General features: G+C 33.5%; 2 protein-coding genes and 1 long non-coding RNA gene across 34 annotated transcripts in view; 1 reads left to right on the forward strand and 2 right to left on the reverse strand.

The window, feature by feature from the left end:
• Positions 1-1,469: 1,469 nt before the first annotated feature.
• LOC107435958 (putative disease resistance protein RGA3) overlaps positions 1,470-12,008 on the reverse strand; it is a 55,945-nt gene continuing 45,406 nt past the window's right edge. For 14 of the 31 annotated variants that reach the window (XR_009639077.1, XR_009639076.1, XR_009639078.1 and 11 more), the window contains 4 exons: positions 4,280-4,358; positions 3,427-4,191; positions 2,522-3,248; positions 1,470-2,121 (listed from right to left, as the gene is read on the reverse strand). The gene's annotated coding sequence lies outside the window, so the exon portion shown is untranslated. The remainder of the gene's footprint in view (positions 2,122-2,521; positions 3,249-3,426; positions 4,192-4,279; positions 4,359-12,008) is intronic. The other 17 variants (XM_060817547.1, XM_060817545.1, XM_060817537.1 and 14 more) reach the window with 17 other exon arrangements.
• LOC132803843 (uncharacterized) lies at positions 5,244-7,029 on the forward strand. The gene is made up of 2 exons (XR_009639082.1): positions 5,244-5,523; positions 5,596-7,029. It is a non-coding gene; the product is annotated as an uncharacterized LOC132803843 (long non-coding RNA).
• On the reverse strand, positions 8,406-9,967 carry LOC132803841 (disease resistance protein RGA2-like). 2 transcript variants are annotated; one of them, XM_060817602.1, is made up of 2 exons: positions 9,590-9,967; positions 8,406-8,544 (listed from the first exon to the last, which is right to left on the reverse strand). In XM_060817602.1, the coding sequence occupies exons 1-2, from the start codon at positions 9,890-9,892 to the stop codon at positions 8,452-8,454; spliced, it is 396 nt and encodes a 131-aa protein (XP_060673585.1). In that variant the 5' UTR covers positions 9,893-9,967; the 3' UTR covers positions 8,406-8,451. The 2 variants fall into 2 exon arrangements, with proteins under 2 accessions (XP_060673585.1, XP_060673586.1); XM_060817603.1 differs by having other exon boundaries at positions 8,472-8,606.

Here is a 12,008-nt window from a genome sequence, read left to right on the forward strand (position 1 = left end):
GCGTTTTTATTTATTTATTTATTTATTTTTTATTTTTTGGGTGATCGTTGATGTGAAAATTCTATGGATAACGCTGGTTAAATGTATTTTGTTCTTGGGCTTACTCCCAATGGGGTTTGAGGTCCAGTTGGTTCACTTTCCACTTGGGCCTTCTATTTTTGTCTAGCCATCTTTCCTCCATGGATATTTCACCCTATAAAGATGCTATGATTTCTCAAATACAGTTTTTGGCTTTTGAAGCTAAAAAGCAGTTTCTAAAAAGCTTCTTAGGAAGTTGTTTTGCAAAAGTTAAAAAGTTTTGAAAAAATCACTCTAAAAAATTATCCCAAATATGGTCGAAAAATTTTTATTTTTTATTTTTTAATTTTAAGAACTCAGTACTAAAATATTATTTTGTTACAGATAAGTGATGAAAACAAAGATTTGCACCTAGCGGAGTTTACTGAGAGTGAGAGAGTTCTTGACTGACCATATATGCATTTATCCCCTGTTTTCTCCCCATTAACTTTCTATAGGATGTTAATAAATTTTAGTTCCTAATGTATGATTGAAGGTAATATCTTTTTTTTCTGTTCACAAACTTGTAGAAGCCATATGAGAATATGTAGCTCAGCTAAGAAAGGTGGGCAGAGGACAGGGTAATGATTCATGTATGTTGAAATGATACTTCATAAGCTGTAAAAAGAATTTCGTCTAGAAGTATACTTTTTGCATAAACCTTATGTTAGCATATGGGACAGTCTAATGTTTGAAGGGATTTGATTCTTTTATGAAACCATTTATTTTCCATGTAAAATTCTCTGTTCCTCATTTCTTTTTCTCTACTATAGCGAGCATCAAATTTATTTCTGAATGGTTGTCTTAGCATAACAATTTAAATTCTTTATTTATGAATTGATAAACTGAGGTTTCAAGAGATGCTAGTAATATTATATTGTATATATTGGTTCACCTAAATTTTATGAATAGTTTAATGGGGAATTTGAATAGACTAAAGTCCATAGACATGAATTTTCTTTTTGGCTCTTAATTCTGTTTATCTCTTGAATATTTGTTTTACTTACATACATCTTGGAAGATACAAAGTTGTTTTCTTGAGTAACTCTGACATGTTCATCAATTGTGATTTGCATGAGGCTGTTAAGGTACATCAATTCGGATTTACCACAAAAAAGAAAAAAAGAACAGGAAAAAAAAAGAAATAAAGAATATATAGCTTTTATAAATGTACAACTATATGAGTCTTTAATGAATGTAAAATTAGATGTCTTACAAGAGAAATAGGTTAACAGTGAATTAAACAAGAAAAAATCTACCATTCTTGTACTTGAAGAATAAGCACCAAAAAAAAAAAAAAAAAAAAAAAAAATCTAAGATGGAGTATGTAAGAAAAGTATCCTGTTTTTCAATGCTGTTACATTCACAACTAATAGTTTGATAAAACAGAAAAAGAGAGAAAATCATAGAAATTTGGCCAAGAAGAAAACTCAGTGATCAATCTATTGAGTATCGAGTATTAATAGAGACATAATACTTTCTATCTTGACTAAACTGTATACAGAAAACATTTTTTAACTAACTATAATAACTGACAATTGGCAGCAACTAATATGATAGAAGACCGAAGAAGTTAAAGTTGATTAGATGGAAGCTGCTGTTGTGGAAACTGACGGAGTGAGCTGAGCTGAGCTGTAGTGCTTTCTTGATGATGAGCAGGATTGAGCTTTAAAGCTTGTATCTTATCAACAAAACTATTGGAAATTCAATACTAAAGAGATAATCAATGCAAACAAATTTACAAGGTTCAGTCCGGAATAGACCTGCATCCTTGGTGAACACAATCCAAGAAGTTCTTTGACTATGAACTAAGCTTGATGCAATGTTCTTTCTCTTGGTACAGATTTCTCTAAACCCTTAAACCAACCCAAAATCCCTTCTACACCCTCTCTCTTTCTCACAAAAAACTCACCCTGAATGTTCTTTAACAATACCAAGAGAAAGGAAAACTAAGAACAAGAGGTTACAAGGAAAAACAAGAACAATGGGGACTGAACGAGAACTGAAAGCTTCTATTGCAGTGTATCTGTTTCTGCTGTTGAGCCCTCTTTTATGAGCCTCTAACTGTTACAACAGAATATTGCTGAGTCAGCTTCAAAATGTATGGCTTTGCTTAAGGTTCTGTTATTCTATTTTAGGTTGAATGGAAATAAAAATGTTGAAAAAAGTAATTTCAAGCCATTAGTGAGACCAAATAAGGAGCAAACAAAGCTACAGCATTGATTGGTAATTTGACTAAAAATTTACTGAACTAAAAAACACTCAAGCTAGCTAGCCCTCAATTAAGTTAAGTTCAAGTCTGCCTGTACATATAGAGAATTTACAACACTTAAAATCATATAAACAGAGAAATATAAGGGAATGCACAAATTCACACGCAGAGAACATATACTAATGGAAACAATCAAGCCAACATGCTGCAAAGTACTAACAAACTTATGATCACATTGAGAGCAGGCAATACCTTTAAAATTCAAAGCCAGCACAGGAATGGATATTGGCAACTTGACGATGATATATTGGAATCCAAGAATGAGTTGACAATTAAATCAGTAAAACCTGTAACAATGGAGATCATAGTAAGAATAAGGGATGGAAATTGATCTAGTTTCCAAAAGAGATTTATGCATGTAAAGTACCAGTGAAAACAAGACATCTTTATGTGAAAGAGAGAAACATAATTATTATTCCGGGAACATGTTCTTGATATCAGTTATATTTCCATCTCCAAGTTGTCAATCTAACAACAAAAGCTCAAAGACTTTAAAATGCCACAGGGAAAAAAGAAGAAGTGAAAATTATATATGTACTTTTTAAAACAATAAATTTTGGAATATTCATAAGTAAAAGGAAATGATTTTCTTAACTTGATTTGAAAAGAACACAAGGAAAGATATGCCTGCTGCTTGATATATATTTATCTAGACCAGGAAAAAGATAAAGAAACAATGCATCTTAGTGAATGTTTAAACACTATCCTTCTGCAAGCATGTAAGATTATACTGGTTTAAGTGCCTGATGAGCTGCTGAAACTTCAAATACTTCACCTCCTATCTTTTCTCCATTTACATAGTTCAAAAACAGGCGTTAGTCATAACACCTTGTACCACCGGACAGTTGTAGTTAGAATGCTTGCCTAATTGCCATATTCACCGAGCCAAAGGTAAACCCTTCCAAGTCAGCCAGTCCACCTCCAAAGTTTAATCCAATCCAGTAACATAATTCAAGAACAGAGGTTAGTCATAAGTTGAATATATATAATACATATCGTTAATCATATTTGCATCATGAAATAAAACATCTTGCATAACAGTCTAGAGATGTTTCAACAGCAAGCAACCATAAAGAAAAGCATGTTTAACTACGTACTTTGTGTAAATGCCTGATCTAGCTAGGTAAAGTGTTATAATAGGATTGTAGTGATAATAAAACTTGGAACTCAAAATTACACACCATGGCTAATCATTTCCATTAACTTTGTCATCAGCTCAGTCCAAACTTTATAACCTATTTCTCAGTCATGCCACACTATTCTCTGTTTCAACATGGAACTGCCACAGCTTCCATTTCTTAGACAACAATCTGCACTATCACAAACAATGTGTAAACCAGAATGCGGTCTTTCTAATTTCTACAAGGAGATACTTAAGGATAGGCATACATAATACAGCTAAACCAAGTTTTAATTAAGTTTACTCAGAACAAATAGAAACATTTAGTTTGGTTTATAGCCTGAGAAAATGGTGATAGTCGTCTATTCAATCAAGTGAAAGCCTCTATTGCATGTAATCTCGTATAGTGTCACTCTGACATCATTTATGTTATGAGTTATGACCCATCTTAATCCTAAAAGCAAATTGATTTGAGTTTGAGAAGAAAATGCTTACCTGCTTTGCCATTTTATTCCCAAACTGATATCACTCCATGCCTGGGAGCTTCAATGTGAAACTCTTCCACCAAGTTATCAGCATCATATAATACAAACTGAAGCTTCTCAAGCCAATCTCTAAATTGATGTTTTTGTCCGCTTCTCCTCTACATCAGCAACAAGTAGAGCTTCCATGTTAGATATGGCTTTGTGTTTTCAAGCTTCAGGCAATCCAATCTCATTTGAGTGTTGCAGAGCTCCACTGCCTAAGAATTGGGGCAGAGACAAATTTTAAAAAATAAAACAACATATTAAAGTTGGTGATTAACATTAAAAGAAATGACAAATTACTACCATTGTTGCTTATTCCATGAGTGCTATGTGTGATGGATTCATAGTTGATTTTGAACAAGCATCAACACAATTTTCAAACCTGGCATTAAAGAAAAATCAAACTAATAGCTTAGATAAATGGGAAATTCAATAGCTGAAACTAATATATTGCTAATAAAGCTTGCAGAAATAGGAGCTAGAGACGATTCATTTGAGGAGGCAGAGCATCTACATAGCTCAACCATATACAGTGTAAATGACATGCATATATATATATATATATATATATAAAACTATTCTACCAAAATATATATATATATCAAACTAGTTTTTGAATGTCACCTTTACCATTGTGAAATTGGGAAAATTGACCCAGCCGAACATTGTTTATGATAAGTCGCTTGTCAACTTTAAAGCATTAAAAAACAACGGTACACAAAGAACTTCCCAAAGCACATAATCATAACAGGAGAACTGATATTAACAATTAATACTTAAATTCTTGCATTAATAAAGATGTATATTTGAAACTCAAATCACATGTTATTTATTTATTTAAAACCAAACAGGGGAGGTTGAAATAATCTTGTATCATATATATGTATATATATAGACGTGTGTGACAATTATATGTGAGCAGTTTCATATATTTTGCAAAGGTGAGAAAACTCAAATGTAAGATAGTATAGTTACTTAAGAAGAGAAAAATTTAAAACCAGTTCCAATGAAGCTAGTTTACGACTAACTTAATTCCCCTGTAGTCTACTGCAGGAGTGCAAAAAGAAGCTATAGAAAGAACTACATAAGTGAGCAAGAAACATGTATAGCCGTAGATTGTGAATGTGGCAGGGAAATACATATGTTTATGCAGAATTAAGGGAATAAGTGAGAAACGGCATCATCATCATCATCATCATCAGAAGATAAGATATATGAAGAAATTTTGAAGAGATGGATATATGAATGAAACCTGCAGATACTTACAAGTAGCATGCATCCGAGTTTCACTCGAACTCAACATTTGGAATGTGGGCAATCTTGGGCCAGTCCACACCAGATGTCTTATTATATCTTTGATGTAACATTGGGCACCGTTTAATGGACAATTTCATTAAAGCGCGTAACATCTGCCCTTCTGGCAATGAATTCAAATTGGGGCAGCCAAAAATTTCAAGAGATTGGAGTGATGAGAGGTTGCCCATAGCTTCTGGCAATGAATTCAAATTGAGGCACTCATAAATAACAAGAGATTGGAGTGATGAGAGGTTGCCAATAGCTTCTGGCAATGACGTCAACTTGCGGCAATTGCCAATCTTAAGAGATCGGAGTGATGAGAGGTTGCCGATAGATTCTGGCAATGACGTCAAATTGGGGCAATACCTAATCTCAAGAGATCGGAGTGATGAGAGGTTGCCGATAGATTCTGGCAATGACGTCAAATTGGGGCAACAGCTAATCCGAAGAGATTGGAGAGATGAGAGGTAGGCCACACCTTCTTGTGGAAGAGATTGTAGGTCATCAATGTTCCCAATGGTCATTCGCACCAATTTGGATAGAGATTGGAATGATGATGACGGCGATGCACCGGAACTAGCTTCCTTATGTGCCATCATCATCGTCTCAAGTAATGGCTTCGAGCTTGTACGAATCAGGAATAACCATTCAAGAGATGGAAATAGTGGCATGGAAGTTAGTTTTGGACAACTCCGAATCCAAAGTTCCTTCAGGGAAGGGAAGAATGGTATTATGTCACAACTAGTAGCAGTATTCTGATCATCATCAATAAAAGAGCCTAACATTTTGTGTTGATGTGGATATAAAAGAGCCTAACATTTTGTTTTTTGTTGGTGAAATAAAAAAGCCTTACATTGCCATATAAGCTTTCTGCGAACTACATGAGTCGTTATATCATAAGCTTTTTAGAAAACCAAAAAAATAAAAAATAAAAAATTTCACTTACACTCTTTTTGTTTATGTATTTTTAATGAAATTTGCTTAGACGCCTTTAATGTTATATAATTACTGTTATTTTTTCTTTTTTTTCTTTTTTTTTGGGTTGTTGTAAAGAAGACAATTTAGTTGTTACTTGTTAGGATAATAAGAATATAACCATGCTCCAGCTTTCAATAATTAAAATTTTTGAAAAAGATGGTAATTCAACATAGCATTAAAACAAAAATGATCTAAAAAATAAGATTCCATCCACTACATTATATTTATATACCAAAAAACTCAATGAGGCAGAAGTCCACATTCCATATAAGAGTTTGTATTTCCTTCTTTTTCAGGTTAATCTATCCTTTTATTAGGTGTTAAATAATATAGAAATATAGGCAACAATGATCAGACTGTTTGGCAATCAAAACCTAACTAAATAAATTATAGTAATTGAACATTGAACCATGAAAACAAAGAAATCAGAATGATTTATTGCAGTATCATTTAAAAAAAAAAAAAAAGATATCAAAATACTTTGATTTGAATACCAAAATTGAACTAAAATACTCAACAATATTATCAAATTAACATTTACGAAAATTAAAAAGTTAAAAAAAAGAAAAAAAAAAAGAGGAAGATAAAGAAGAAAAAGAACAGATCGCAAAAAGGACAGAGCAGATATCAAAAATTGAATCCAAAGAATACCAAAAATAAATAAATAAATAAAATCTGTGAAATGTATAAACATATAATACCTTACCCAAAATTTAGTAGTTATAAGAAAAACAAGAACAAATTAATGCATCGCACAAAAATCCAGAAAAAAAAATAAATAAATAAAGAAAGAGTGAAGAAATTTACAGGAATTGAATTATTTTTTGTTTGTTTTTTTAATCGGAGTGGGAGCGGGCGGTGTTGATAGAGAGATCGGAATCATCATCGTCATCGGCATCGGCATCGGAGGAAGAAAGAAAAGAAGTAGGGAAACAGAAGAAAAGGGAGGAGAGAGAAAGAGCGAGACGACGGAAAGGGAAGCAGAAGATGAGGTGGAGGACTTGATGCGCACTCAACCTCTCTGGATTGCACGCTACGTACTGCCACAGATTTGCCGATACTGTGGCTACCCAAACCACCACACTGCTATTCAACACCATCTCTCTCTCTCTCTCTCTCTCTCTCTCTCTCTCGCTTTGTGTTTCTCTTCCTCTCCAGGCAATCCAAGTCATACAGTGTAAGTTTCTGGAGACGAGGTAATTCATGCAAAGCTGGGAGATGCCGACATTTGCTACATCCAAATAATCTTAAATCAACAAGATTAGTAAGGGACTCAACCCAACTGGCATAACCCACTCCCAAGTAGCTACGCACTGCCAATCCTTTTAAATTAGGATGTGGCCGCAACAATTCTAACGACTTTTCGTATTTTTCCACAAAATGATCTTCCTCAAACTTCAAGTACTGTAATTGTAAATCTTGCAGGTGTTGCTTCTCTTGTAAATTTGCAGTATCTGATTCATCAATATCAGGTCTCAAATTCTCAATGGATAACTTACCTCTCAAACTGTTAAGGTTGCGTAGTTCACCAACCTCACCAATACTCTTATTCCTTGGCCTCAACTGGCTGACGTCATGACCTGGCAGAACAAATCTGCTTAATGTGTGAAGGCAAGTCAGTTCTCCAAGTCTACTTGGCATATGACTCAAACTCGGACACCAATCCAACACAAGGTGCCTCAGGCTGACCATTTTATGCATATCTCTTGGCAAACTTGATAACGCAGAACACCGGCTAAGATTCAATGTTTGTAAATTCTGCAGTTTGGTGATAGAATTGGGCAGCTTTTCGATATTTTCAAAATTTGAAAGATCAAGATATCTCAAATGTTTTAATTCTCCAAAACTATTTGGTAGCTTCTTCATAGAATAAAATATGTTCAAATCAAGTGCCCGTAATAATTTAAATTTCAAACAACTTTCCATACAGTTTATCAGTGTCAACTCTTGCTCATCACCTAAATATGTATAAGGAACAAATAATGTCCGCAGCTTATAATGATGTTTAAGCAAGGGCGATACACTTTTCAAAATTTCTGTACCACCTAGTGAAAAATCGAAAGATACATGAAAAAGATTTTCACTAGAACTGATAGAACCTTTATTTATCAAGACACTACAAGTTCCTACCACTGACATTGCAAGATCATGCATGAGATCATGCATTTTGCACCTCCTGATATTACCAAAATTATCTTCCTCTACTTCTTGAAAAAAGGATCTCCATAGTAGATCCAAAAAATATCGATAACCAATATCTTCTGGAGACTGGTTTTGGTCTGCCTTAATAAAACCTTGTGCCATCCACAAATGTATCAACATTTGCACATCAAACTCATGATCTTTTGGAAACAAACTACAATAAGCAAAGCAATGTTTCAAATAAGAAGGGAGATGATTGTAACTTAGCTTGAGTGTTGGTATAATATCATCTTCTTGCTGAGTTACTTTTGCAAGTTCATTATCCTTAAAGAAGGACCACTCAGTTTCGGGATTTTTGAAGTATAGTATACTTCCTATGGTCTTTATGGCAAGAGGAACTCCCTTGCACTTTTCTAAAATTGCTTTTCCTAAATCCACAATCTTTGGGTTGTTCCGATCTTGATCTTGCCCAAAGGCCATTTTTGAAAATAAAGACCATGACTTATCATTCTCCAAGCCATTTAACTTAAATGGCTGGTCATCTAATGTATGGCTTAACTTGGCAACATTCTCACTGCGAGTAGTTACCAGAATTCTGCTACCTCTTGCCCCACCCATTAACAAAGACTTTAACTCAAGCCATTTTTTGCGATCTTCATTCCACACATCATCCAACACAAGAAAGTATCTCTTTCCATCTATTTGTTTCCTAAGCAAATTTTGCAACTGATCCATTGCAAGATGTTGATCTGGGCTACTATTGGTGGCAGATTTAATGATATTGCCAACAATTGGTCTCATTTCAAAGACATCTGATACACATACCCACAGTCTTGGCTCAAAATGCTTTTGGACCATGGCATCGTTGAAAACAAGTTGAGCAAGTGTTGTTTTTCCTAGTCCTCCAATACCAACAATGGTAATGGTGGAGACATTCTCTTTAGTTTCATCATCCTGCAACAAAAGTTGCAAGATTTTCATTCTTTCATTATCCCTCCCAATTACTTCTTCCTCGCGTACAAAAGAGTGGGTCTCTCTTGCTTTAGCTGAGACTGATTTTGTCTCTTCTACACGCTTTTCTAAGAGAAAGTCACTTTGACTGCTAATTTCATCTAGAGACTCTCTAATTTCTTTTACTCTATGACCCATCTTTAGCGCAAAAGCAAGTTGATTTGAGCTCGAGAAGAAAATGCATACCTGCTTCCTCATTTCATTGCCAGGCATTACTCTACGCCGCAAAGCTTCAAAGTCAAACTTGTCCACCAAGTCATCAGCATCGTACACAACAACCTGAAGCTTGGTGAGCCAACCTCTAACTTGATGGTTGTGTGTCTGCTTCTCCTCTGCATCGAGAAGCACATCTTTGATTGTAGACATGGTGCGGTTAAGCTTTTGGAGATCATTTTTGACACCCCAAAGCAATCCGATTTCTTCGAGAGCAAAAGAACCCAACTTCCCAACAATTGCTTCAGCAATATTGAAAAGAATATTTTCTGCCATTGAAGAGAAAGCTGGAACTCAACAGGGCAACTTGGTGTGTATAAAGCTTATAATAGGGAGATTGAAAGTTGGTGCGCAAGTGAGACGAAGAGCCTGAACTTGCCAATATTTATAATTAAAAATTAGAATCCATTAATCTAGCTTGGTTTCCAAAGTATATATTCTTTTCTTCAATATTTGAAAAGTATTAAATATGTGGGGTCATATACGAAAGCTCAAACATAGGTTGGAAGAAACGAATAGAATAAAGATTATGAACTTTTTGAACCTCTCTTTCCTTTTATTTAGCTCAATTTGAAAAGTATTAGTTACTTAAAATCCTTCAATAACATAATTAGTTTACAAGGTTCTTTGCTTTATTCAAAAGCAATGTTATATACTAATTCCTTGCTTCTTTTATTTATTTATTTTTCCTGAGATAGCTTATTAACAAATGCAGTAGAATCTTGCCTTGTGGAGCGAAATTTGCATCTCATTTATTCTTTGGCTTATGACAAAGAATTGGGGAAGTATAAGAGTACTAGGGTAATGCAGGATCAAAGAAAGAAATGTATTCCCTCTTGAAATGGATGTTCATTCTCCTTATATTTTAGGGAATATTTCATCTATATTTTTGCATACATCTTCCGCACAATCAGACGAGAGAATTGACACTAATGCATAATTCTTTTATTATTATAGGAGTATTTTATTACATTCTTATATAAACTTGTTTTTAGAGAGAAGAAAACAAAAAAAAAAATTTTTTAAAAAAAATCCACTTTTATGCCAATAATAGGAGAAACGAAACATATGTATATATTCAAGAAAATGAATCAATTTTACAAAACTCATAAATTTATATTTATACAAGTTTTCAAGTAAAAAACAATATTCAAAAAACTTATACATGGTGCATGTTCTTCACAAGTTTCCTTAGAAATAAAGTACTGGACATGCTGGAATTCAGTATCAGAAAAAACCAAGTTGAGATCTTCTTTTGGATCCTTCAATGTAATTAATTTGATTGGGATTCAGTGTCAGTTCACATACTCCATGTCCTTCAATCCCCAAACATGAAGTTGTTGGAGAGAAGGTAATTGCATTATCCACAAAATCATAATACTAGTTCAACAAGATTAACAAGTGAAAAAAACAACTTGCAAATCTCAATTCTATGTAGTCATCCACTTGCATTACATTGGGATGTGACTCCAACATCCAAGGATTTCTCATATATATATATATATATATATATATGTGCATATATATTAATATTAAATATAATATGTTAAATATAGAATTAAACAGATATTAAATACATAATAATTATATACATATGTTAACATACCTTAAATATATAATATATATTAAATATATGGAAATAATATATAAACTAGATTATACTTATATTACAAGTACTAAGTGTATCAGAGCGCCTCTTATTCAAATTATTCGGCATAATCAACTCCCTCAAACTTCAAATACCCCAATTCTAATCTTTGCAGGTGTTGCTTCTCTTGTAACATTTGCAGTCTCCATTTTTTATCTGACATCTACATCATCAGGACTCAAATTATTAATTCTTTACTCTCCTCTCAAATGATCAAGGCTGTGCAGTTTGCCAGGCCCCACTATCATTTGATTCATCTAATATGCAAATAATGAATTTACATAAAGGAATCTGGTACTTTTCATATTTTTGATTTTCAAAAATTGATTTTATTTATTTTTTATATAAATTATAAGTGTTTCTTGATCTAGGAACTCAGTACTAGAACATGATATTGTTACAGATAGCTGATGAAAACAAAGAGTTGCATTTGGGAGAGTTTACTAAGAGTGAGTTCTTGACTGACCATATATGCATGCATAAGTAAATTATCAGAATATGCAGCTCGGCTTAGAAGGGTGTGCAAAGGACATTGTTTCGTATGTCTAAACCATTTATTTTCCATGTAAAATTCTCTGCTCCTTATTTCTATTTCTTTACTTAAACTGAGCATCAAATCTATTTATTAACGCTTCTCTGGCGTAACAATTTAAATCCTTTTATTTATGAATTGATAAACTGAGGTTTCAACAGGTGCTAGTAACATAAATTGTTTGGTTATGTTAACGGGGAATTTGAATATAG

The sequence above is a fragment of the Ziziphus jujuba genome, chromosome 5, assembly GCF_031755915.1.
Source record: "Ziziphus jujuba cultivar Dongzao chromosome 5, ASM3175591v1".
In the NCBI taxonomy this organism is placed as follows: Eukaryota; Viridiplantae; Streptophyta; class Magnoliopsida; order Rosales; family Rhamnaceae; genus Ziziphus; species Ziziphus jujuba.

What these genes read in the sequence shown, in the direction of transcription:
- LOC132803841 (XM_060817602.1), bottom strand. Translation starts at nt 9,892, where the DNA reads ATGGCAGAAAATATTCTTTTCAATATTGCTGAAGCAATTGTTGGGAAG. An exon ending in GCAATGAAATGAGGAAGCAG is followed by an intron (nt 8,545 to 9,589) that starts GTATGCATTTTC and finishes GGATGGCACAAG; the next exon opens with GTTTTATTAAGGCAGACCAA.